Below are 27,790 nucleotides of genomic sequence, written 5' to 3' on the forward strand. Positions count from 1 at the left end.
CAGGTCTATCAGCCTGAAATTTTTGCAGCACCCGCCGCAAATCAGGGGAGATGGCAGAAAAAATTACCCCCTCTTTGAGAATACCCACCGGCTCAGGAACACCCGGAGAGTCGGGCACAAAACTCCTTGACAGGGCATCAGCCTTCACATTCTTAGAGCCTGGAAGGAACGAAACCACAAAATCAAAGCGGGAGAAAAATAGCGACCAACGAGCCTGTCTAGGATTCAACCGTTTGGCAGACTCGAGATAAGTCAAGTTCTTGTGATCCGTCAAGACCACCACGCGATGCTTGGCTCCTTCAAGCCAATGACGCCACTCCTCGAATGCCCACTTCATGGCCAACAACTCTCGATTGCCAACATCATAATTGCGCTCAGCAGGCGAAAACTTTCTAGAAAAGAAGGCACATGGTTTCATCACCGAGCCATCAGAACTTCTTTGCGACAAAACAGCCCCTGCTCCAATCTCAGAAGCATCAACCTCGACCTGAAACGGGAGCGAAACATCTGGCTGGCACAACACAGGGGCAGAAGAAAAACGACGCTTCAACTCCTGAAAAGCTTCCACAGCCGCAGAAGACCAATTGACCACATCAGCACCCTTCTTGGTCAAATCAGTCAACGGTTTAGCAACACTAGAAAAATTACTGTTGAAGCGACGATAAAAATTAGCAAAGCCCAGGAACTTTTGCAGACTCTTCACAGATGTCGGCTGAGTCCAATCATAAATGGCCTGGACTTTAACAGGGTCCATCTCGATAGTAGAAGGGGAAAAAATAAAACCCAAAAATTAAACCTTCTGAACTCCAAAGAGATACTTTGACCCCTTTACAAACAAAGAATTCGCACGAAGGACCTGGAACACCATTCTGACCTGCTTCACGTGAGACTCCCAATCATCCGAAAAGACCAAAATATCATCCAAATATACAATCAGGAATTTATCCAGGTACTCTCGGAAGATGTCATGCATAAAGGACTGAAATACTGATGGAGCATTGGAAAGCCCGAATGGCATAACCAGGTACTCAAAATGGCCCTCGGGTGTATTAAATGCTGTTTTCCATTCATCGCCCTGTTTAATACGCACAAGATTATACGCACCACGAAGATCTATCTTGGTGAACCAACAAGCCCCCTTAATCCGAGCAAATAAATCAGACAGCAGCGGCAAAGGATACTGAAATTTGACTGTGATCTTGTTAAGAAGGCGGTAATCAATACAAGGTCTCAAAGAACCATCCTTCTTGGCCACAAAAAAGAACCCTGCTCCCAATGGTGACGACGACGGGCGAATATGACCCTTCTCCAAGGATTCCTTTGCATAACGCCGCATAGCGGCGTGCTCTGGTACAGATAAATTGAACAGTCGGCCCTTAGGAAACTTACTACCAGGAATCAAATTGATAGCACAATCGCAATCCCTATGAGGAGGTAGGGCACTGGATTTGGGCTCATCAAATACATCCCGGTAATCCGACAAAAACTCCGGAACTTCAGAAGGGGTGGATGACGAAATAGACAAAATTGGAACATCACCATGTACCCCCTGACAACCCCAGCTGGACACAGACATTGATTTCCAATCCAATACTGGATTATGGACCTGTAGCCATGGCAACCCGAAAACGACCACATCATGCAGATAATGCAACACCAAAAAGCGAATATCCTCCTGATGTGCAGGAGCCATGCACATGGTCAATTGGGTCCAGTACTGAGGCTTATTCTTGGCCAAAGGCGTAGCATCAATTCCTCTCAATGGAATAGGATACTGCAAGGGCTCCAAGAAAAAAACCACAGCGCCTGGCAAACTCCAAGTCCATCAAATTCAAGGCAGCGCCTGAATCCACAAATGCCATAACAGAACAGGATGACAAAGAGCAAATCAGAGTAACGGACAAAAGAAATTTCGACTGTATCGTACCAATGGTGGCAGACCTAGCGAAACGCTTAGTGCGCTTAGGACAATCGGAGATAGCATGAGTGGAATCACCACAGTAAAAACACAGCCCATTCCGACGTCTGTGTTCTTGCCGTTCAGCTCTGGTCAAAGTCCTATCACATTGCATAGGCTCAGGTCTACGCTCAGATAATACCGCCAAATGGTGCACAGCTTTACGCTCACGCAAGCGTCGATCGATCTGAATGGCCAAAGACATAGACTCATTCAGACCAGCAGGCATGGGAAATCCCACCATGACATCCTTAAGGGCTTCAGAGAGACCCTTTCTGAAAATTGCTGCCAGGGCACATTCATTCCACTGAGTGAGTACAGACCACTTCCTAAACTTCTGACAATATATCTCTACCTCATCCTGACCCTGACACAGAGCCAGCAAGATTTTCTCTGCCTGATCCACTGAATTTGGTTCATCATAAAGCAATCCGAGCACCAGAAAAAACGCATCAACATCACGCAATGCCGGATCTCCTGGCGCAAGGGAAAATGCCCAGTCTTGAGGGTCGCCCCGTAACAAAGAAATAATGATTTTCACTTGTTGAACAGGATCACCTGAGGAGCGAGGTTTCAAAGCAAGAAACAATTTACAATTATTTTTGAAATTCAGAAACTTAGATCTAGCCCCAAAAAACAAATCAGGAATTGGAATCCTAGGCTCTAACATCGGATTCTGAACCACAAAATCTTGAATGTTTTGTACCCTTGCAGTGAGATTATTCATACAAGAGGACAGACCTTGAATGTCCATATCTACACCTGTATCCTGAACCACCCAGAGGTATAGGGGAAAAGAGAGACAAAACACACTGCAAAGAAAAAAAAATGGTCTCAGAACTTCTCTTATCCCTCTATTGAGATGCATTAATACTTTTGGCCACCTGTACTGTTATGACCTGGTGGTAAGGACAATAATGGACCTGGTGGTTAAGAGCACACGGAATGACCTGATAGTTACAAATAATATAGGACGAGCTCTGAGACGTGGGAACTCTGCTGACCGCAATCCCTAATCCTATCACACACACTAGAAATAGCCGTGGATTGCTCCTAACGCTCCCTATGCAACTCGGCACAGCCAAAGGAACTAGCTAGCCCTGAAGATAGAAAAATAAAGCCTACCTTGCATCAGAGAAATTTCCCAAAGGAAAAGGCAGCCCCCCACATATAATGACTGTGAGTAAGATGAAAATACAAACACAGAGATGAAATAGATTTAGCAAAGTGAGGCCCGACTTACTGAACAGACAGAGGATAGGAAAGGTAACTTTGCGGTCAGCACAAAAAACTACAAAAAGACCACGCAGAGGGCGCAAAAGACCCTCCGCACTGACTCACGGTGCGGAGGCGCTCCCTCTGTGTCCCAGAGCTTCCAGCAAGCAAGACAAATATCAAAATAGCAAGCTGGACAGAAAAATAGCAAACAAAGAAAAACAAGCAGGAACTTAGCTTCTGCTGGGAAGACAAGTCACAAGAACGATCCAGGAGAAAACTAGACCAATACTGGAACATTGACAGGTGGCATGGAGCAATGATCTAAGTGGAGTTAAATAGAGCAGCCAGCTAACGAATTAACCTCGTCACCTGTGGAAGGAAACTCAGAAGCCGCAGCCCCACTCACAACCAACAGAGGAAGCCCATGAACAGAACCAGCCGAAGTACCATTCATGACCACAGGAGGGAGCTTGACAACAGAATTCACAACAGGAACCCTGCTATTTATGCCATTTTTCTATTGTCGGTTGTCCATATTTTTAAATGAAGATTTTGGAATAAAGCTTATTGGAGTGCAACCTCTTGGTGCTGGATTTTTTACTACTTATTATTATGTAGCTGCCTCTTTTCAAAGGAACCAAAAGTAATTGGATAAATAGCTCAAAAGCTCTTGTATGGGCTGCAAGGGCTATTCCCTCGTTATCCCATTATCAATTAAGCAGTTAAAAGGTTTGGAGCTGATTCCAGGTGTGACATTTGCATTTAGAAGTTGTTGCAGGCAAATGAGCTCTCCATGGAAGAGAAACAGACTATCATTATTAAGGTACCTTCACACTAAACAATATCGCTAGCAATCCGTGACGTTGCAGCGTCCTCGCTAGCGATATCGTTTAGTTTGACACACAGCAGCAATCAGAATCCTGCTGTGATGTCGTTGGTCGGGGCTAGAGGGCCAGACCTTTCTTTGGTCGCTGGCTCTCCCGCTGACATCGCTGAATCGGCGTGTGTGACACCGATTCAGCGACGTCTTCGCTGGTAACCAGGGTAAACATCGGGCAGCTTTCCGGCTGCCCAGCGCTCACAGCCAGAGCAGAGAAGCAAAGCGCCGGGGACAGACAGCGGTAGGTAAGTATGCAGCGTTTGTTTTTTTTACTTTTAGGATGGTAACCAGGGTAAACATCGGGTTACTAAGCGCGGCCCTGCGCTTAGTAACCCAATGTTTACCCTGGTTACCGGCATCGTTGGTCGCTGGAGAGCGGTCTGTGTGACAGCTCTCCAGCGACCAAACAGCGACGCTGCAGCGATCCGGATCGTTGTCGGTATCGCTGCAGCGTCGCTTAGTGTGACGGTACCTTTACAGAATCATTTCTGAATGATTAACTTTGAAATGAGCCTGCCTGTATGCATGATAGGGGGAGGGAGCAGCGGCCAGGGGCAACAACGCAAAATGGGTATGTGTCACTTGTAAGTCTGAGGACTGTGAAGCAAAGGCACAGCCTTAGCCAGGGGGGCAGCTGGATGAAAGACTGAGGGAACCTATCATGATATGGGGGGATGCGGATGGGGCAGAAATCAGGACATTAAGGGGGCACAACAAATCAGGACAGTATGGGGGCACAAATCTGGACATTATGGCCCATACTGTCCAGATTTGTGCCCCCATACTGTCCAGATTTGTGCTCCCATACTGTCCAGATTTGTACCCCCATACTGTCCAGATTTGTACCCCCATACTGTCCAGATTTGTGCCCCCATGCTGTATGGGGGCACAAATCAGGACAGTATGGCCCATGAATTTGCAGGAATGTACCTTGGCTTGGTCATACAGTTTCAATAGAGTTAAGGTTCAAATGAGAGGGGGGGGGGGGGGGGCGCCAAACTGATCCTGTGCCCCGGGTGCAGGAAAGGCTAGATGCACCGCTGGGGTCTTGAACTGGTGAATATAACGCGTTTTAGTATTTTATCACCCCGCACTAATTACTCAGCCAGTTGTCAGGGTTTGTGGGAGTCGAATCGCCCCCAAAAATTGGGATTTGCCAGAATTCCACATTTTTGGTAACTTCATAATGACCCGGCAGTGACTGGCTCCCTGCAGAGGGCAATAGCCACAGCACGGAGAGAAAGGGGCATTGTGTGTCCCCAGCTCCTGCACTGTGGCCAGTGTGAGCCCAGCCCTGCTATAGACCTGGTACAGCGCCGTCAGTGCCGCGTCCACCGTGCCCAGTGCTGGCACCTGCCGCCTGACAGAACAGCGCCGTGCCTACTGCGGGGAATCCTGGTGACGTACAATGACGTCAGGCGGTCACGTGTTTCACCGCAGTTGCCTCCCTCCTCCGGCCTCCTGAGTGTCAGTGCGGTCCAAGATGGCGGCAAAGGTCGACCGGACTCCTGGAAACCGGCACTGAGTGCGTCGTACAGGACACAGAGAGAGTCACCGGGACGGCGGGAAGAGTGCGAGCTAGGAGGGCTTGTGACCGGCGGAGGCAGCGCTGAGGGGCTGACTAGTGAGGAGCCGGCGTGTCCTTGAGGAAGAGGAAGGAGCGACACGGAGGAGGACGAGGAGGCGAGCAAGAGGCACGGGGGACCGTCCGGGGCCATGTTCTCGGTTCTGTCGTACGGCAGGCTGGTGGCCCGAGCCGTGCTCGGCGGTCTCTCCCAGACGGACTCCCGGGACTACAGCCTGGTCACCGCCAGCTGCGGCTTCGGGAAAGATGCCAGGAAGGGCATCCTCAAGAAGGGCATGTGCTACGGGGACGACGCCTGCTTCATCGCCCGGCACCGGACGGCGGATGTCCTGGGTGAGTCTCCGCCGGTGGCACTGTATACCACGTTTCTATACGTCCGGTGTAGTGTACGAGACACGTGACAAGACCCCAACTCTCCAGGCTTAAAGGGGCAGCACTTACCGAAGCCAGATACCGACCAGGCTGATACCAGAGAACAATAGCGCAGGGTAATGCAGTCTGACCCCAGGCAGTGCTGAGTACACGGTGTCATGGCTGCTGGGTCTTATTCCTGCACACCTGGGGTACATGTGGGTGCAGGCGCCCCCTCCAGCCGGACCCTTCTCTGTAGGGGCACGTTCTCCACACCTCTGTATATTTGGGGGAGACCTTGCTCTTTTCCACCTCTTGTAAGGAGCCTGTGGTCCACGCTGTGTAGGGTTATGGTGGGCGCAGCTATAAGGCTCAATGGCTGCTGGCAGAATGGTGACCCCAGGGCCAGGCCTACCGCTGCGCCCACCTGTGTAATGCCGGCTCCCTCTCAGGACCCCTGATGCCCCCATGCCAGGACTGGCTGACAGGATGTGGACACCCCTCACACCAGTCTCCCCTTCTGGGGAGAGGCCTCATCTATCAGGTGTCCTTGAGCTGTGCACACGGTGGCCTGGTGACATTGCCAGGCATGCAGAGGACATGGGACAAGTGCTCAGTGTCCTGACCAGAAACCCAACCCTTACCTTCTGGTGTAAACTGATCTGAGCAGGATCTCGGCCTATGCAGCCAGTACTCAGTCTTCAGTAACCCTGCACTTTTTAGATCTTTTTTTTTTCTCTCTTTTGCTGCCCGGCAGATCTGTCTGTATTGTATTTCTGCTGCCACAATCAGTCATAGAGTAGTAGAAGCCGGGTCTGTGGGATTCCACAAAATACCATCAGTGTGATACTCTAAGACTATGTTCACACGTTGTGTTTTTCTGCAGGCAAAACCTGCTCTCTTGGCATAGAAGAAGCAACGTAAGCAGGTTTTGCGCCATTTTTCCCCTGCAGTTTTGTCGGGGTACATTTGTCTATTGTGCATGCTTGTAAAGTTTAGTGCATACAAAATAGGGATTCAGCTTCATTAGGTTTTGATACCTTCGTTTTTTGCACTACCCATTGCTTTCAATGGGTGAGAAACGCTGCAAAAAAACGTTAAAAATGACAAGCTGCGTTTTACAAAAGTCGGGGAAAAAAACAGGCTGTGTGCATAAGATTTCTGAAATCTCAGACTTTGCTGGTATTGTGAAACACAGCTGAAAATATGCTTAAAAAGGCTGCAAAAATGCAACACACAAACATAGCCTTACAGCGCCATATTAGTGGGTTGCAGTATGCCCGCCAAAGAGGTGGTGGAAGGCTTGATATGCAATCCTCTAGTGCCACCTGATTCTTCTCAGCCAATCTGCAGCACTAAATAGAATCATGTGGTGCAGTTTGTGACTAAGGGTACCGTCACACAGTGCAATTTTGATCGCTACGACGGCACGATTCGTGACGTTCGAGCGATATAGTTACGAGATCGCAGTGTCTGACACGCTCCTGCGATCAGGGACCCCGCTGAGAATCGTACGTCGTAGCAGATCGTTTGAAACTTTCTTTCGTCGTCTAGTGTCCCGCTGTGGCGGCATGATTACATGGTGTAACATATATCGTATACGATGTGCGCATAGTAACCAACGGCTTCTACATCGCACATACGTCATGAAATTATCGCTCCAGCGTCGTAGATTGCAAAGTGTGACAGCAGTCTACGATGCTGGAGCGATATTGTTACGATGCTGGAGCGTCACGGATCGTACCGTTGTAGCGATGAAAATTGCACTGTGTGACGGTACCCTAAGGCTACTTTCACACTTATGATGATCGGAACCCATCACAATCCATCGTTTTGTGGAAAAAAAAAAACCCACATCCTGCATATTTTCCCGCGGGATGCGTTTTTTTTCCCCATAGACTTGTATTGCCGACTGATTGTGACGTATAGCCACACGTTTTGTCCGTCGTCCACTGGTTGCGTCGGGTTTTGGCGGCCTGTTGTGGGGGAAAAACGTTCAAGGGAACGTTTTTCTGTGCGTTGTATCCTGTTTTCCCGTCTCCGTATGCCCAGCAGGAAATCTCTCTCTCTGACTCTTTCCTCCCCGGGACTGCAGACGGAAATGTGAAAGGACACACTTCCGTCGGTACGTCGCGCCGACGCTTTGTGACGGCCGAGTACCGACGCAAGTGTGAAAGTAGCCTTAGGAGTCCTGATGTGTGTCACATGATCTACGTCGGAGTCCTTTGACTGAAAGGGCTGCGGGAGCCTTGAGAATAAGCAGAATCCAGAAGTGTTGGGTCATATACGTACTGGTGTAGTTGTATTAGGGCCCCGGATTAGAAAAACCTGAGACTTCTACCTAAAAATAGCGCCACACTTTTGTGTGCAAATGAGCCTTTCTTCACGCTCTCTCTTTGGGGTGTACACTTTCACTCCTCCTGTCCAGATGCCGCCAATCATAGCTTGGCGGTCTAATGGTTTGAGTGTTTTCTGAGCTCATGAGGTTTCACCAGTGTCAATTACAGCTGCCTAGCTGTGATTAGCAGCGTCTGGGAGGGAGAGGCCCGTGCCCCAGAGAAGAGTGAATAAATGTCCAGTTGTAATCAGAGATTTCACATATTGCACTCCAAAAGTGAAAATGAGAGTATCTCTGCAAAGAAATGCTGTGACGGAAAACTGAGAGAAGTGGCAAATCCAGGGCAGCTCAGAGATTTTTGTAAAGGAATATATATATATATATATATATATATATATATATATATATATATATATATATATATATATATATATATATATATATAATTTTTTTTTTTTAGCATATGTCAAGTCGTCTTTTAAACAAGTTCTTCTTGATTTTACAAAATCTGTCCAAAATTAAGAATGTTATAAATCTACACTAAATTCGGCCCCTTGGAGGTCCCTGCTTCCAGAAGTGATGACTACCTGTTTTCCAGTCACCTCTCCTCTATATCCAATCTCTGACCTCAGGAGTCATAACCCAAATATGATAACCAGAGCGTCATCACTTCTGTCTGTAAGGACCACAGAGTTGCTGGAGCTTGGTATCAAGGAGTAAGCTATTAAGCAATAGTTATTTCTTTGTATTATACCAGCCTCTACCCTGGTGGAGATTGTGTAGTGTTGTGGAAAACCCCTTTAATACCTTTTATTTTTAGTTCTCCACATGCTGCACAACAGCCAGAGCTGTATGTTGCCCTGCTGAGTTTTTGTACCCCATTGTTCTATTAAACTTTTGCAATTTCTATTAATACTGATGTACTGTGGGTCGGCACTGGCTGAGATTACCTATACTGGTTCCTGCAACACATTAACACATTGCACCTGCATTAACCAGGTTGTCCTGAGATGCCCATTTCCCAGACATGACAATCCTCTGTATTTCTGCCTCTGGCTAAATAGTTTTTTGTGAAATATTACCGGACGTTACTATGCTGAAGAGAATGGTGACTAAAAGCAAGTGCAGCTAATATGGAGCTATTTATCCAAAGTAAAATATTCCTGATCTGGGAAATTAAGGCTACATATTGTAATTTTAAAGGTCTGTTCATAGATTTGACCCCTCAACTGCTGACAATGCTATATGGGTGTTATGCACGGTCATGCAGGTTTAATGACTAAAGAATCCCATGTTTAATCATCATGGAACTTTGACGGTAGAAGATCCATGGACGGCCCATTTATGTGCGGTGTCCCAGGCTCTCCGCATTGGGTGCTGCCTAAACCCTCCTCTTGCTCTTGAGTAATGGATGTAGCATCTAATTAGACTATACCCTGCACAGCGCAGTCAGTAACTTTGTGTATTTTTTTTTTTATTATACACTTCTCTTAAAGAGGATCTATCACTTCCTGTAAAGCGTCACAACTTAAAGATATATATATATGTGTGTGTGTGTGTATATATATATATATATATATATATATATATATATATATATATATATATATATATATATATATATATATATATATATATATATATATATATATATTGTTTCTCCAGCGATCAGTCCATTGGTAGAGTAAAATATACCGCATTTTCCGGCATATAAGACGACTTTTTGACCCCTAAAAATTGTCCTAAAAGTCGGGGGTTGTCTTATACGCCGGGTACGGCGTGTGTAGGGAGCGATCCTGCATGTGGTTCCCAGGGTCTGGAGGAGAGGAGACTCTCCTTCAGGCCCTGGGATCCATATTCATGTAAAAAATAAAGAATAAAAAACATGAATATACTCACCCTCGGACGGGCCCTGGCTCACAGCGCTGCTAGCATCTCCCTCCGTTCCTTAGGGAGACGCTAGCAGCGCTGTGAGCCAGGGCCCGTCCGAGGGTGAGTATATTCATAATAATAATAATTTTTATTTATATAGCGCCAACATATTCCGCAGCGCTTTACAAATTAAATTCATGTTTTTTATTCTTTATTTTTTACATGAATATGGATCCCAGGACCTGAAGGAGAGTCTCCTCTCCTCCAGACCCTGGGAACCACATGCCGTATAAGATGACCCCCATCTTATACGGCGGGCATATCCCAAATTCCATATTTTATATGGAAAAGTTGGGGGTCGTCTTATACGCCAGAAAATACGGTATCTTTTATTTATCCATTAAAAAGTTCCAGATTTCTTCAGTTGCAATATTGCATACACTCAATCCCTTATGGACAACATGTTTCGACACCACATGTGTCTTCCTCCAGCCATTGGACTGATTGCTGGAGAAACGAAAAGTTTTTTCTTTACATGTGTGGATTTGTCCCAATCTGTTTTCCGTGCGAACTGTAACCACAGGTTGGATGTTTTCCTGTTTCTTCAAAGCGTTATGTTTATCTATCTATCTATCTATCTATCTATCTATCTATCTATCTATCTATCTATCTATCTATCTATCTATCTATCTATCCATACTGAAACCACAGTTAAGTAGACTGTGTTCAAAGAAGTGTCACAAAAAAATTATTAAAACTCAATATCTTTATTACCAATATTTAAAATACATATACAAGCATAATAATTAAAAAGGTGCCTCAAATCCAACCAACAAATATAAATAAGGTCAGCTAGAGCAGGACACGATTCATTTTAAGGCAGGAGTTAGAAAAGCATGTATCAGGGTGTTGAAGGATACATCTAATTTGATGCAATCCTATGAATGCAATGTTAAGACTTGACCAAGCCCCTAAACCATGGATCTATCAGAATCCACACACTCAATGCTTCATATTATTGCTATAATCACAAAGCGAGTAAATTGCAGAACACCCCAAGCCCTGTACATATTACCTGCTCCGTGTAACTTCCAAAGTGCTCGGCCAAATGGCACGCTGAACCTTACAGCCCCGACGCGCATTTCGCGTGTGCTTCTTCCTGGGAGACAAAGTACACCTGCGCCGGAGCCGCAGCGTGAAGACAAGAAGAGGATGTCATCCTATGAAGATAGGCGTCACGGTCCGGGGGCCTCCCATCGGACCCGAACTGGACCGGACCCGCCCACCCAGGTGAGTATAATATAACCTCTTTTTCTTATCTTTCAGGATACATGGGGGGCTTATCTACAGCATTACAGAATGCTGTAGATAAGCCCCTGATGCTGGTGGACTTAGCTCAACTTCGATTTTGGGGGTGCCAGGTTCCCTTTAAGAAACAGCTGTATTCTCCCATGTTATTTGGTCTGCATAATACTCAGGATCATCAGGATCATACTCGGGTATCAATTAACAATTTGATGTAAATAGTTCAGGTTCCTGGCAAATTTTTGTTGATTCGTTCTTTGTGATGCATTGAAACAATTCACCATGTTATAGATTCTCCACTAGTGAAACTGAGGGGAAAGAAAAGGTAAATTTGATTCTCCGATTGTATTCTGTGCACACATGAGTCAACAGAACAGTGATCAGGCCAGATCTCTGCACAAGGCTCTGTCTACCAGATGCTGTAAGGAATTGCCCCCCTCCTCACAGTTGGTATCTCCCAGAGAAGAGTCTTGCCAGGTTGTGCGCTCATTTGTGCTAAAATGAAAGTAAAACCTGTGTTCCTGAAATCCTCTGATTAATCACATGTATTTGAGAAAAGTCTTTTATAATTTTATGTGCTGTCACTCTTCATGTTTTTCTCATAACTCATAGGTTGTCTTCAAGGATAAATATCCCTGATGGTTCAGCACACCAAGGCATATTAGTAATGACACACAGAACCACTAGTAAAGAACGTCTTCCAAGTATATTGATAACCTTTGAGATTAAAGGATCACTCTATGGAGTTTTACTCACCGGTTGCTGTCCTCTCCTGCACTACGTCACCATGTTTGTGACCGGCTGACTCGCACAATGGTTGCTGTATGGAGTGGAGATAACTATCTCAATGCCAGTCTATGGGACTTCAGATTGAGACTCTGTAGCCATGTTTTGAGTCCCATGAACATATATTGAGATGGTAACTTCCTCTAAGCAGTGATGTGGCAGAGGTGGTCATGTGACGCTAGAACACGGCTAATACTGGGCGAAGACACTGGCGGATGAGTGTGTTACTACACTAATTACACTCGCAAACATGATACCTAGCACCCAGGACAATTCAGTGTACTGCTCCTTTAGGGTATGTGCACACATCAGGATTTCTTGCAGAAATTTCCTGAAGGAAACCGGAAATTTTCTGCAAGAAATCCACATTTTTTTTTTTTGTTTTTTTCGCCTTTTTTTTTTTTTAGCATTTTGCAAGCGAAATTAGCTTGCAGAATGCTAAAGTTTTCCAAGCGATCTGTAACATCGCTTGGAAAATTGACTGACAGGTTGGTCACATTTGTCAAACATAGTGTTTGACAAGTGTGACCAACTTTTTACTATAGATGCATCTATAGTAAAAGATAAAATGTTTAAAAATAATAAAATGGTTATACTTACCTGCAAACAGCCGATCTCAGCGGCGGCCGTTCCTATAGATGGTGTGTGTGTGCGCAGGACCTTCGATGACGTCGCGGTCACGCGACCAATCACAAGACGGCGACATCATCGCAGGTCCTTCACACAGAGCATCTATCGGAACGGAAGCGGCAGCATGCACCGATAAGAGGTGGGAAGACTCCGGGGCCATCAGAGGGTGAGTATATGACTATTTTCTCTGATCGCCCATGACGGCACCACAGAGAAAGGGGATCCGCCCACCAAGGACAGGAAACCTACGGATAAAAAGGCGGTACCACTCTCCTGCATCAGTTGGTTTCCTGTCCTTGATGGGAGACCTACGGACTTACCAGTTGTCGTTGGAATTCCGGGGCCAACCAGTCTGATTCAGGCAGCTGGGGTCCCTCTGCCTCGGCTAGGGTGGTGACCCGAAGCGCCACCGCTGGGAGCCAGTGAGCCGACAGGGTGTGCGGGGGAGGTGACAAGGAGCGCATGGCCGGCGGGCCTTCCGGCCGGGCGCTTGGTGAGCTTTGCACAGGCGCCGGCGTGTCTTCCGGCCGGGCGCCTGGTGCGCTCTGCGCAGGCGCCGGCGGGACTTCCGGCCGGGCGCTTGGTGCACTCTGCGCAGGCGCCGGCGGGGTTCCGGCCGGGCGCTTGGCGCGGTCTGCGCAGGCGCCGGTGGTTGGTAGACTCCCATCCTAAAAAAACAGTACAAGACATCATGTTTGGGGGCCTAGAACAGAAAAAGAGAAGAGCTTTTCCGCTTAATGAAGCAGTCGCGGCCTTGATTAAGAAGGAATGGAAGAAGCCCATGAGGAAGACTCTCTTAACGCCAAAAAGGAAATACCCCTTTGAGGAGGAATCGTGCTCCTTTTGGGAGAAGGCCCCCAAATTAGATGTAGCAATTGCTAAAGCCTCAAAGAAATTCGCCCTCCCGTTTGAGGACATGGGGGTTCTAAAAGACCCCATGGACAAGAAGGCAGATGCCTTTCTCAAGGGGTCCTGGGAGGCAGCAGGAGGAGGCCTGAAGCCGACAGTTGCAGCAGCATGCACTTCACGCTCGCTGATGATCTGGCTGAACCAACTAGAGAGTCAATTAAAGGGGAAAACTTCCCGGGACTCAATTCTGAACACATTAGCCGTAATGTGTGGGGCCGCGGCTTTCCTAGCTGACGCCTCGGCCGACTCCATCAGGCTGTCCGCCAGAGCAGCAGTGTTTGCTAATGCGGCTAGGCGCGCCCTCTGGCTTAAGAATTGGCCAGGTGACCTGCAGACGAAAACGAAACTGTGTACCATCCCTTGCGAAGGAGAGTTTCTGTTCGGGTCGACTCTAGACGACATCCTGGAGAAAGCAGGGGACAAGAAAAAGTCCTTCCCCTCTCTGGGTCTCCCCTCTTATAGGAAGCCCTTTCGGAACAAGAGGTTTTTCCGTAAGAACCCAGGGAGAGGCCAGGGGAAGTGGGAAGATAAGAAGAACAAGAATAAAGGGTTTATCTTCAACAAAAACCTCAATGACAGCAAGAAACCTCCACAATGAAGGTTCACCCCAGGTGGGAGGGAGATTATCTCTCTTTCTCCCAGCCTGGGAAAAGATTACCTCCAGTCAATGGATCTTAAACATCATAAAATCAGGACTGAGATTAACATTCAAGAGGTACCCTCGTCCCTCTTTCAGGCTAACATCTACAAGATCCTCGGCAGAAGAGCAGTTAACACTAGAGAACGAGATTGTGGGGTTAGTAAAAAAAGGAGTACTCCTGGAAGTTCCCCCTCAAGAAAGAGGGCAAGGGTACTATTCCCCTCTGTTCCTGAGAAAGAAACCAGACGGTTCCTTCAGGACTATTATCAATTTGAGGAACCTTAACAATTACCTAGAGGTTCAGGCATTCAAGATGGAAACGATAAAATCATCAATCAAAATGCTGTTTCCTCAATGCTTCATGGTGGTCCTGGACCTGAAGGACGCATATTATCACGTCCCAATACACAAGGATCACCAAAGATTCCTCAGAATGGCAATCCACATCAAGGGAGTCCTAAGCCACTTCCAATTCACAGCCCTACCATTTGGCCTAGCAATAGCTCCAAGGGTCTTTACAAAGCTGGTCGCGGAGGTAATGGCTCACCTCAGGGAAGAAAACACCCTGATCGTACCATATCTGGACGATTTTCTGGTGATAGGCTCCTCCCCGCAACATTGCAAGAATCAGCTAGATTTAGTGATTCATTCTCTAAAAGACCTGGGCTGGCTAATAAACCTAGAGAAATCCAGATTGGTGCCTTCTCAGGTTCAGGAGTACCTAGGTCTCACTCTAGACTCCAGGAAAATGGAATGCCGGCTCCCAGAGAGCAAAATACAAAAGATAATGAGCTTAACGTTAAGAGTACAATCTCTCCCCTCTATAACTCTCCGTCAGGGCATGTCCCTGTTGGGCTCTATGACCTCTTGCATTCCTGCGGTCCAGTGGGCCCAATTACACTCAAGAGATATCCAATGGCAGCTACTTTCAGAGCAAATCCTCCTAGGAGAGCATTTAGACGGGCGGTTAACATTATCTCCTCGCACCAATCACTCTCTGATTTGGTGGACGTTGCAGGAAAATCTTTCCCAGGGAGTCCCATGGGTAATCCCGATATCAAAGGTCCTAACCACGGACGCAAGCCCCTCAGGGTGGGGAGCTCATCTGGGCGACTTGGTAGCTCAGGGCATTTGGTCTCCTTCCCTTGCAAACAATTCCTCCAATATGAAGGAACTCCTGGCTGTAAAATTTGCCCTTCAGGAATTCTCGGGAGTCCTTCAATCTCACCATGTAAGGGTGATGTCGGACAATCGGGTGGTAGTGTCCTACATAAACCATCAGGGGGGTACCCGTTCCAAAAGCCTAATGGAAGTGACCAACTCGATCCTTCAATTAGCCGAGAGCAACTTTCTATCCCTGACAAGCCTACACATAAAGGGGGTAGACAATTACAAGGCAGACTTCCTCAGTCGATCCAGCCTAAAACAGGGGGAATGGGAACTAAATCCAGAGATATTTACCCAGATCACACAAAAATGGGGTGTTCCCAAAATAGATCTCTTCGCGAGCCATTTAAACAAAAAAGTAGCCTCCTTTTGCTCCCTATCTCCCCTGGGGAACCCGGTAGCTGTGGACGCGTTCCTGATTCCTTGGGGTCACCATCTGGTCTATGCCTTTCCTCCCCTCATTCTGATTCCAGCAGTGCTGAGGAAGATTCGGGAGGACGGGGCGCTGGTCATTCTTATTGCCCCGTTCTGGCTGAAGAGACCTTGGTTCTCATGGATGAGGAAAATGTCAATATCCGACCCTTGGGTATTACCAGACCTCCAGGATCTGTTGTCACAGGGCCCAATCTGTCATCCACAAGTAAAGAACTTGCACTTGACAGCCTGGCTCTTGAGAGGAAAATATTAGAAAGCAGAGGGTTTTCTTCGAGGTTAATCTCAACTCTGTTAAAAAGTAGGAAGCCGGTTACAACAAAACAGTACGGCAAAATATGGAAAAAGTTTGTCATTTTCAGGTGCAAAAATAGGGAAAGAGATTCCCATCAATTCCATATTAGAGTTCCTACAAAACGGGTTGGATATGGGTTTAGCCACCAGTACCCTAAAAGTTCACGTGGCAGCATTAGGAGCCCTATTTAATGTTGACCTAGCTTCAAATAGGTGGGTCTCTAGATTCATTAGGGCAGCAGGAAGATCAAGGCCTCTGCCAGTAAAAGTGGTTCCTCAATGGGACTTAAACTTGGTCCTTTAAAGCCCTGACCAGTCCTCCATTCGAACCATTACATGAATCTACAATAAAAACGCTATCCCTCAAAACAGCTCTATTAGTCGCCCTCACTTCTGCCCGTAGGGTCAGCGACTTACAGGCTCTTTCAGCCAACCCTCCTCACACACAATTTCTAGAGGACAGGGTTGTCCTAAAAACAGACCCAGCATATCTCCCGAAAGTGGCTTCAAAATTTCACAGGTCTCAAGAGATATCTCTCCCCTCCTTCTGCCCTAACCCTAAGAACAAGGAGGAACAAACACTACATACACTAGATGTAAGAAGATGTCTCTTACACTACCTAGAAGTCACTAGAGAGAGTAGGGAGGATTCCTCTCTGTTTGTGTGTTTCCAGGGTCCCCGGAAGGGGAAAAAAGCATCTAAAGCCACCATAGCAAGATGGATCACAGACGCCATCAGTCTATCATATTCAGCAAGTGGGATGTCCGTTCCAGGGGAGGTTAAGGCTCACTCAACGAGGGCAGTAGCAACTTCCTGGGCGGAGAAGGCCGGAGCTTCCATAGACCAGATATGTAGAGCTGCTACCTGGTCTTCACCATCCACATTCTATAGGCACTATAGATTGGACCTAATCTCCTCTTCAGACCTTACTTTCGGTAAAAGGGTTCTAGAGGCGGTGGTCCCTCACTGAATGTACTATCTATGCAATTCTCTCCGTGGTGCCGTCATGGGCGATCAGAGAAAAATATAGTTCTTACCGATAACGGTATTTCTCTGAGCCCATGACGGCACCCGTACATTCCCTCAATTCACTTATGGGTGCACACATTGAAATAGTGCCATAGTCCTTTTATAGTTTAAAGTCACGCGGTATCTTGTTATGCTAAACAGTTAAAAATTTTACAAATGTCTTAGTAGTCTCCCATCGTTATCTATGTAAACAAACTGATGCAGGAGAGTGGTACCGCCTTTTTATCCGTAGGTTTCCTGTCCTTGGTGGGCGGATCACCTTTCTCCGTGGTGCCGTCATGGGCTCAGAGAAATACCGTTATCGGTAAGAACTATATTTTTTTTATTTTAATTCTTTTTTTTTTTTTTTTTTTACCAATTATATGGTGCCCAGTCCGTGGAGGAGAGTCTCCTCTCCTCCACCCTGGGTACCAACCGCACATAATCTGCTTACTTCCCGCATGGTGTGCACAGCCCCATGTGGAAAGTAAGCAGATCAATGCATTCCTAGGTGTGCGGAATCCCCGCAATTCCGCAAATTTAATGAACATGTTGCTTTTTTTTCCCCGCAATGCGATTTTTTTTTTTTTTTTTTTTTTTGCAGAAAAAAAACCTTTTCCACTAGAAATGCGGAATACACTGTAATAGGAGGTATATGTAAGCGTTTTTTTCGCGTTTTTATCACGTTTTTATAGCAAAAAAAACGCAAAAAAATACTGAATGTGTGCACATGGCCTGAAACTTGGAGCCTTAGAAAACATTGTACTATTTCTCGATTTAGGAGCAGTCTGGGTAACAGAGCGGTAAGTGTCAGAAAAAGATTTCATACAACTGCCATGCAGGCTCCTTGGCAGAAAGCAGATGCAGTCTATGATGCCGATATTCTAAGCACAAGGCAGCTCTGCTGAAGATTGTGACTGGTTATGGCTCATCGTTTACTGAACACAGACTTGGTAGAGAAGTCCACTACAGTCATTTCTCTGCCTATGATCTCGTACATTATCCAAGGCACTCCATTTTATAAACTAGTTTGGTTAAAGGGAACCTGTCACCAGGTTTTTCCCATATAAAGTAGGGCCAGCACCTGTATGCCCTCTATTACACAGAATTCTAGTATGCTGTATATATGTCCCCAATGCGCTCTGTATAACAGACAATAGCTTTAATTATACTCCCCTACTGCAGGGTCCGGTCCAATGGCATCGCTGACCTTGATCCAGTGCCTCCTCTTTTTACAATGGCTGTCCTTTCTCAGTTTGTGTTGATGATGCTTCCTACTTTCCACACAGTGTCCTCCATCGCGCTCCTGTCTGCCAGCAAAGTACTGTAGTGTGCATGCTCAGGGAAAGGGCAAAGAGCACCAGTACATTCACACTAAAGTACTTTGCTCTGCCTTCGTCAGGACTAACAGCAGTACGCCTGCACAGAAGTGTGATGGAGGACACTGGATGACTTGGGACGCACTATCTACATGAAGGAGGACAGCGATCATAAAAAGGAGGCGCTGGATCAAGACCAGTGACGTTCATCAACCGGACCTTGCCATAGACAAATATGGCAAAGCTATTTTTTTTTTTTGTGCTATGTAAAGGGAATTGGGAACGTACATACAGCATTCTAGATTGCTGTATATGAAGGGCACACTGGTGCTGGCTTTACCTCATTTGGGAAAAACCTGGTGACAGGTTCCCTTTAATGAATGTTACTGATAATTTCTGGAAAGGGGTTTTCCTGTAAGAAGCATAAGTGGTGGACAAGCATGTGGCTCTGTTCTACATTTGTGGAGCTTTCAGTAGCTGCCACGTGCTGCACTCAGGAACCATATACACCAAAGATCCGCAGAGTAAATATTCATCCACCTACATGCAAAGTTCTCATCTCTAATGTTGTGCAGTGAAGGCTTGGGACCCCAGTTCTAGTGATTTACTGGAGCCCCCAGCAGTCAGACATTCAACACATAGCCTTCAAATAGATAAATTCTGCCTGCGTAGTCAGGCATGCCCAGGTTAATTTGTGGTTAAAATATTCCCTCAGTGTAAAGTTTAACTGCATCCTCAATGTTCTAGTAAGAATTTAGTGTTAGATTTTGTCTGGTTTTCTTTACTACTTTCTTAAAGCACTACTCCTGCCTTATTTTTTTTTCTTTTATATTACTGCTGAAGTGGTAGCTCTACTCTAAATCTATGTTCCCTGCCCCTAGTAATATATTTACCAGCCGCCGTCTTCTGCTTCTCCCCACATTGCTCCTGTCTCATGCCCCAGTCTACCATATTGTGACTGCAGCTCCTGACTGGATGTCGGCAGTAACAGTCACAAGCTCTGTGTAAGGCTATGTGCACACGTTGCGGATTGGGGTGCAGAATTTTCTGCACAAAATCCGCATCTCCTGGCAGAAACCGCAGATTTGCCACGGATTTTGTGCAGTTTTTACCACTGCAGATTTCTATAATGGAAGGGTGCAGAAACGCTGCAGTTCCGCACAAAAGAAGTGACATGCACTTCTTTTCATTCCGCTGCGGATTCAGTGCGGATTTTTCCGTACCGTTAGCACAGCATTTTTATTTTTTTTTTGCTATTGATTTACATTGTACTGTAAATCACTGTGCGGAACTGCAGCGTTTCTGCACGGAAAAATCCGCTGCGGGTCCGCACTAAATCCGCATCGTGTGAATTCAGCCTAAGTCCAAGAGTCTTGTTCTGGCTCTCATACTTACATTTAGAAGTGACCCCCGAGAGCACGAGAGCGATCCGGCATGTCACAACTAGCTGTAGCTGACCGGAGCGGCCCTGAGAGCAGAAGGCAGCAGGCATGTATCACTAGGGGCAGGAAACAAGCATTAGTGATATCACTCCAGGGGTGAAAAAGAAGCAAAAAAAACACTGGGGTTCTGCTTTAATTCTGCATGCCTATGTAATGGTAGTGTTTCCAGCGCTTGCTCACAAGTAGCTCATGATACTGCAAGCTTCCCAGGGAGCTCCATAATTCTGGTCAGAAGGTGGATCTTCACTTTTTTTTTCCTTGACATCAGTTCTAAATCTGCACAAGCTGCTAAGACTTGCACTATCGGATCATACAGGGGGGCCTGTCACTAGATTTCTGAGTATGAAATTAATTTCTGCAGTCTCTTGTTATCGATGTTCCCAACAATAAAATTACTTATTTAGACAGTGGTGAAACATAGCGTGCAGTCACATTTCTTTAGTTAATTCTTGCATGTGCTTTATTTAGGCACATAATGGGGTGTGGAGAACTGTAGAATAAAATGAGTCACTCCACAGTGGAAACGTTCAGTTCTGGGCCTCGTGGATTTTCCACAGTTCAGTGACTCATGCGGCAGAATGATTCTCTTATTTCAGTTTTGCCATATATGGGATCAGAGTTCTTTATGGAGACATAAGAGGGCAGCAAATACTCCAGTTGTGAAGCCTATATTTAATTCCTCTTGTGCTTCCAGCTACATTTAGTTTGTTTTGTAGCTATTCACAGCAGTGTTATACTTGAATGGAGGATAGATTTTACTTAAAGGGAACCTGTCACTAGATTCATGCTGTCCAAACCACGATTACAGCCAGGAATGTATTTTTCTGAAAGCAAGACCATAGAAAGACATTGGACTAGTCCAATGTTGTCCCCAGCTGGCATCTCTCCGTCCGTCTTGTGCCATGGGGGGTGCTTTATGTGAGCCAGTTTGGGGCCACGCCGGATTAGTCAGGTCTCTCCCCAGAGTCTTCAGTCAGCTTTACAAGCTGTTTTTTTCTGAAACGTAGCATTTCAGAGACAGACATAGGCTCTGATTCATGTTCCCCTGGCCCAGGAAGTGCAAATCAAGTGACATGTTCTCTTTAACCTAGCACATATGATTGTATATAGTTTCTGTTGTCTAGATATTTAAGGTATGGGAATGTGACCGACCTTGGCTGCTAGCCACACTCTAGTATTGCTTAAAGTCATAGAAAGGACATCTATGAACTAATGTCATTTGTGTAATCGCCTTTAGAAATGTCTAATTAATAGATCTTTTAAAGGTGGACTGTGAGGAATAAGGGCCAGGAAAATAAATAGTAAGATCAAAACGAGGCATTCACAGCAACACTGGCACATTGTATACATTGAATCACATTATGCAACAGTCTTAAAGTAAATTGGAAATGTTTGTCTGCTGCCATAGTTGAAAGGAATAGTCATCAGGTTTATGCTACACAATCTCTGGGTATGTGCACACTCAGGGGTGAATTAAGCGTAGCCAGGGCCCCGGGCTGTTCACACACTGTGGGCCCCCCCGGTCATGTGACGGGGGTCATGTGACGGGGGTCATGATATACCCGAACCAGATTATTCCAGAAAAAGGGCCGGGCCCTACTCTACTGTAACCTAGGAAATATTTATTAAAATCTGCAATACAATTTAGGGGTATCTTGACCAATAATATCACATACAAGGAACAAATACCACCGCACCATGACCAGACCACAAATTACAACCACAGTGATCGAATAATAGCACATACAAGGGACAAATACCACTGCACCATTTCCAGACCACATATTACCATACCTCCCAACTTTTGAAGTTGGGAAAGAGGGACAAAGTTTGCGGCGCGCGTTGCGCGCCGCAGCAAATTTTGGGACACACCTCTGACCACACCCATTCACTAGTCACACCCATATCCATGTCTCAACCACACCCATTTAGCACTGCTGATCACACTGTTCATAAAGAATAATTATAAAAAAAAAAATATGGCCACACAGTGCTCAATACTGTATAATGGCCACACAGTGCTCCATACTGTATAACGACCCCACATGACCACATGATGCTCAATACTGTATAATGGCCACACATGATGTTCAATACTGTATAATGACCCCACATGATGCTCAATACTGTATAATGGCCACACATGATGCTCCATACTGTATAATGGCCACACATGATGCTCCATACTGTATAATGGCCCCACATGATGCTCAATACTGTATAATGACCCCACGTGATGCTCAATACTGTATAATGGCCCCACATGATGCTCAATACTGTATAATGACCCCACATGATGCTCAATACTGTATAATGGCCACACATGATGCTCAGTACTGTATAATGGCCACACATGATGCTCAGTACTGTATAATGGCCACACATGATGCTCAATACTGTATAATGGCCCCACATGATGCTCAATACTGTATAATGACCCCACATGATGTTCAATACTGTATAATGGCCCCACATGATGCTCAATACTGTATAATGACCCCACATGATGCTCAATACTGTATAATGGCCCCACATGATGCTCAGTACTGTATAATGACCCCACATGATGCTCAATACTGTATAATGGCCCCACATGATTCTCCATACTGTATAATGACCGCACATGATGCTCCTTACTGTATATTGGCCGCACATGATAATGGCCACACATAGCTACTCCTACACACGCGGCTGCGCTCCGTAAACTTTGCATACACGGCTCCGCTCCGTACACACGGCTCCACTCCATACATCTCACACACACACGGCTCCGCTCCGTACACATTCAGCTCCGCTCCATACACCTCATACACGGCTCCGCTCCATACACCTCATACACACGCCTCCGCTCCATACATCTCGTACACACGGCACTACTCCGTACACCTCATACACACACCGCTCCGCTCCATACACATTGCACACACTGCTCCGCATACCTTGCACACACACAGCTCCGCTGCGTACACCTCATACACATATGGCTCCTCTCCATACATCTCGTACACACACGGCACTACTCCGTACACCTCATACACACGCGGCTGTGCTCCGTACACCTCATACACACGCGGCTGTGCTCCGTACACCTTGTACACACGCGGCTGTGCTCCGTACACCTTGTACACACGCGGCTGTGCTCCGTACACCTCGTACACACGCGGCTGTGCTCCGTACACCTTGTACACTCGACTCCGCTCCGTACACCTCATACACACGCTACGCTGCTCTGCTCCGTACACCTCGTACACACGCGGCTGCGCTCCGTACACCTCATGCACACGGCTCCGTACACATCGTACACACACGACTCCGCTCCATAGACCTTTCACGCGCTGCTCTGATCCATACACCTCGTACACACACGGCTCTGCTACATCCACCCTGTAAACACCTCCTGACCTCACACATACGCTGCCTTACCCTCCTCCGGCGCCATGGCAACCAGCAAAGTCCTGTACACGGAGGTCCTCCTCCCGATCATGTGACCCCTGACTCCTCCCATCCTGTGACCTCATCACAGGTCCTGTGCACAGAGCAGCCATTATGTGGTGTGCTGCTGTGCAGGCCTGGTGCAGGGACTCGGAGCTCTCAGCTGACCGGCTGATACACGCACCTCCCAACCAATGCGGGCCCCCTCTTTTTGCCCACCGGGACCGGGGGCACACAAATGCCGGCGGGCATTCAGACAATTAGTGGAGGGTCAATCTGTGCGGTAGCCCAGGGCCCCCACAGACCACTTGGCCCTGGGCTACCGCCCATATTGACCCTCTGATAATCCGCCCCTGTGCACACTTCAGGATTTCTGGCAGAAATTTTCCTGACAAAAACCTGACATTTCTGCCAGAAATCCGCATGTGTTTTTTTTCGCATTTTTTTCCCCGCGGTTTTGATGTTTTTTTTTTTTTGAGTGGTTTTTTTTATGCGTTTTTTTTTTTTTCTTTTATTTTTTCCAAATGCATAGAATAGCGGGAAAAACGCAGAAAATCCACAAAATTAATGAACATGCTGCTTTTTTTTACCGCAATGCGTTTTTTTTGCGGAAAAAAATGCATCATGTGCACAAAAATTGCAGAATGCATTCTAAATGATAGGATGCATATGTAGACATTTTCTAATGTGTTTTTATCGTGAAAAACCTGAACGTGTGCACATAGCCTAAGGGTTTAGAAACCTTGATTCCAGTACTCAGGGCTGTAGAGTCGGTAAGCCAAACCTGCCTCAATATCCCTGATTCCCGATTAGGAATGGAACAGACATTTAATAACTTTCCCAGATTCTTATGAAATAATTTACAGCACGTCCTGCACTGAACTACTGTACACAATTTATTATATATTTTAGGTGTCTGAGTCGGTCCATTTTATACCAACTTCACCAAAATGGACTCAGACCCCACAGCCCTGCCAATATGTGAGTTACTGGGCTCCTTGCTGTAGTTTATATAAAGTCACTGTTATCTGCTAGTCCTCTGAGTGACACACACACGCACGCACGCGCGCGCGCGCACACACACACACACACACACACACACACACACACACACACACACACACACACACACACACACACACACACACACACACCAGTAATTGATCACTTCTGCCAATACTGTGGATTGCTAGAAAGCTGCCAAACAGTAGTGGTGATGGGTGGGGATAACAACAGCTCATGAATATTGAGAATTACAGAGCACGATCATGGAGAGGACTAGCGGGATATAAGCCAGTGATTTATAAAAACAAGAAGCCCAGTATCTGGGTCTCTGTATCTACTTTACGCTGGTATCACACTTGCAAGAAACTCGCACCTCAATCCCCGGCACTCGGGACAGGAGCGTGCGGCTGCATGTATTTCTATGCAGCTGAGCGCTTCGGGAATTAAGATGCAAGACTTGTGCGAGTTTCTTGCAAGTGTGATCCCGGCCCTATTCTGTACTCAGTTGGGGCAATACAATTCTGGTGACAGACTCTTTTAAGGGGAATCTGTCACCAGGTGTTTACTAGTTAATCTGAGCGCATCATGATATAGGGACAGAAACCCTGGTTCCAGCTATGTGTCACTTACTTTGCTGATTGCTGCTGTTTTGACTAAAAATGTTCTCTGCTGCAGATCTGCCAGTTCTCTGAATGCTGAGCTTTATATAACCGCACTCACACCACTGATTGACAGCTTTCTAAGTACTCTGCATAGGCAGAAAACTGTGGTTGGGGTAGGGCTCTACAGAGCTTAGGAATATGAAGGACTACATTGCAGTAGGCTTACTAGTCATCAAGTGATAGCATCACTGTTTTATCAGATTATTATCAAAATTACAGCAAAAAGCCCAGTAGGTGACACATCACTGGAATCAGAGCCTCTGTCTTTACACTATGCTGCTCTCCGATTACGGTAGATGGTAAAAACCTGTTGTTGGATTCCCCTAAAGTAAAATAGTCATTATAGCAGCCTTACTACAGGGTAGGTGTTTTGTGCAATTGTTACTTTTTTTTCTCTGATCGCCCATGACGGCACCACGGAGAGAGGGGATCCGCCCACCAAGGACAGGAAACCTACGGATAAAAAGGCGGTACCACTCTCCTGCATCAGTTGGTTTCCTGTCCTTGATGGGAGACCTACGGACTTACCAGTCAGCGTTGGAATTCCGGGGCCAACCAGTCCGATTCAGGCAGCTGGGGTCCCTCTGCCTCGGCTGGGGTGGTGACCCGAGGCACCACCGCTGGGGGCTAGTGGGCCTCAAGGGTGCGTGGAGGAGGTGACAAGGAGTTCGCGGTCACCTCCTCAGGTAAGATGCAGCAGCGGCAACATCCAGGGGGGTCCCTCTGTGGTTGCGGGAGGTGCGGCGTGGCCCTCCCCTAGCTCGCGTCAGCCTGCACACTGCAACGCCATCGGGCTTGCAGAGCCGCGCAATAAGGGTCTGCATAGGACCGGGGGTGCCGGTCAGCAGCGCCATATCTGTACTCCGGGCGCCATCTTGGAAAGTCGGCGCATGCCCGGTACTGCGCTGGTCTCGCGAGACGCCGGGGCGCCGCGGAAGCGATTGCGCAGGCGTCGGCGCTCCTCGCCGTAGTGGACGCTCCATAGATCCCGACATGACGCTTAGGCGTTCTACAAGACGCAGGAGCGTCTGCGCAGGCGCCAGCGTTTCAGCGCTCCTCGTGCCGGCCGGGCGCTACTGCGCAGGCGCCGGGAAGTAAAAAAAAAAAAAAAAAAGAGGAGCAGCGGGAAAGTTTAAATGGGAGGATTTACTTCCCCCCCAGTGGCTCTGCAGTATATTGGCAGGAGCCTCAGGAGCAGTCGTGTCAGCGCCAGCGTAGCAAGTGTTGTTTTGCGCAGACCAGCAGCAGCAGTATGAGCGACCCGGCATCTCCCTTGCCTGAATCACCTCCACCTATAGCATCGCCGCAGCAGCAAAAAAGGCGGCAGCAGAAAGGTTACCAGGACACCAGCAAAGAACGCCAAAGGTCTCAACACAGCAAGGAGTCCAGCACGGCGTCGGGGAAAAAGCCAGAGGCTGAGAATTCCCAACCGGTATTTATGGGTCCTGGAGGTGGTAAGTTGATCTTCGTGAAAGTTAGAGACAGTAAGATTATTATTTGTCTCTTTTAGGGAAGGAAAAGCGTAGGTAAAACCAAGCACAAGGTCTGTGCCATCTGTAAAGAGGATCTTCCACTCGCCTGGGAGAAGCAGCTATGTAATTCCTGCATACAGCAGACGGTATCAGAAAGCCTGCCCGGGTTTGCAACAGATCTTAAAAACCTGATTAAAGAGCAGGTGGAAGACACCTTTAAATCCCTTAAAAGGGGAAGAAAACGGAGAAGGACCAGACACAGGTCCCCGTCCCCAGTCTCTAAATCTGACAGCGATAGTGCGAGTTCGGTATCCTCCGACTCCTCCTCCGCGTCTTCGTCATCCACTTCTTCCTCAGGAGGTCACAATTGTTTCCCATTAGAGGACACTGATGGCCTCATAAAGGCAGTGAGGAGTACTATGGGGTTAGTAGACTCCCACCCTAAAAAATCAGCACAAGACATTATGTTTGGGGGCTTAGAACAAAAAAAGAGGAGAGCTTTTCCGCTTAATGAAACAATTGCAGCGCTAATCAAAAAGGAATGGAAAAAACCCATGAAAAAGACTCTCCTAACTCCCAAAAGGAAATACCCCTTTGAGGATGAATCCTGCTCCTTTTGGGAAAAAGCCCCCAAATTAGATGTAGCAATAGCGAAAGCATCAAAGAAATTCGCTCTCCCGTTCGAGGACATGGGGGTCCTAAAAGACCCTATGGACAAGAAGGCGGATGCCTTCCTCAAGGGCTCTTGGGAGTCAGCGGGAGGAGGCCTGAAACCGGCAGTGGCAGCAGCATGCACATCTCGCTCCCTAATGATCTGGTTGAATCAACTAGAGGGTCAATTAAAGGGGAAAACTTCCCGAGACTTGATGCTGAAGACATTACCCGTAATAAGGGGAGCTGCGGCCTTTCTGGCTGACGCCTCGGCAGACTCTATAAGATTAGCTGCCAGGTCGGCAGTATTTGCTAATGCGGCCAGGCGTGCCCTCTGGCTTAAGAATTGGCCTGGCGATCTACAAACAAAAACAAAATTGTGTACTATCCCCTGCGAAGGGGAGTTTTTGTTCGGTTCCACATTAGATGATATC

General features: G+C 46.9%; 1 protein-coding gene across 1 annotated transcript in view; it reads left to right on the plus strand.

The window, feature by feature from the left end:
* Positions 1-5,308: 5,308 nt before the first annotated feature.
* The window catches only part of PPTC7 (protein phosphatase targeting COQ7), a 62,897-nt gene continuing 40,415 nt past the window's right edge, over positions 5,309-27,790 (plus strand). The window contains exon 1 of the mRNA XM_069755164.1: positions 5,309-5,973. Coding sequence (XP_069611265.1) covers positions 5,772-5,973 — 202 coding nt within the window. The 5' untranslated portion in view covers positions 5,309-5,771. The remainder of the gene's footprint in view (positions 5,974-27,790) is intronic.

Source organism: Ranitomeya imitator, chromosome 1 (assembly GCF_032444005.1).
Source record: "Ranitomeya imitator isolate aRanImi1 chromosome 1, aRanImi1.pri, whole genome shotgun sequence".
In the NCBI taxonomy this organism is placed as follows: domain Eukaryota; kingdom Metazoa; phylum Chordata; class Amphibia; order Anura; family Dendrobatidae; genus Ranitomeya; species Ranitomeya imitator.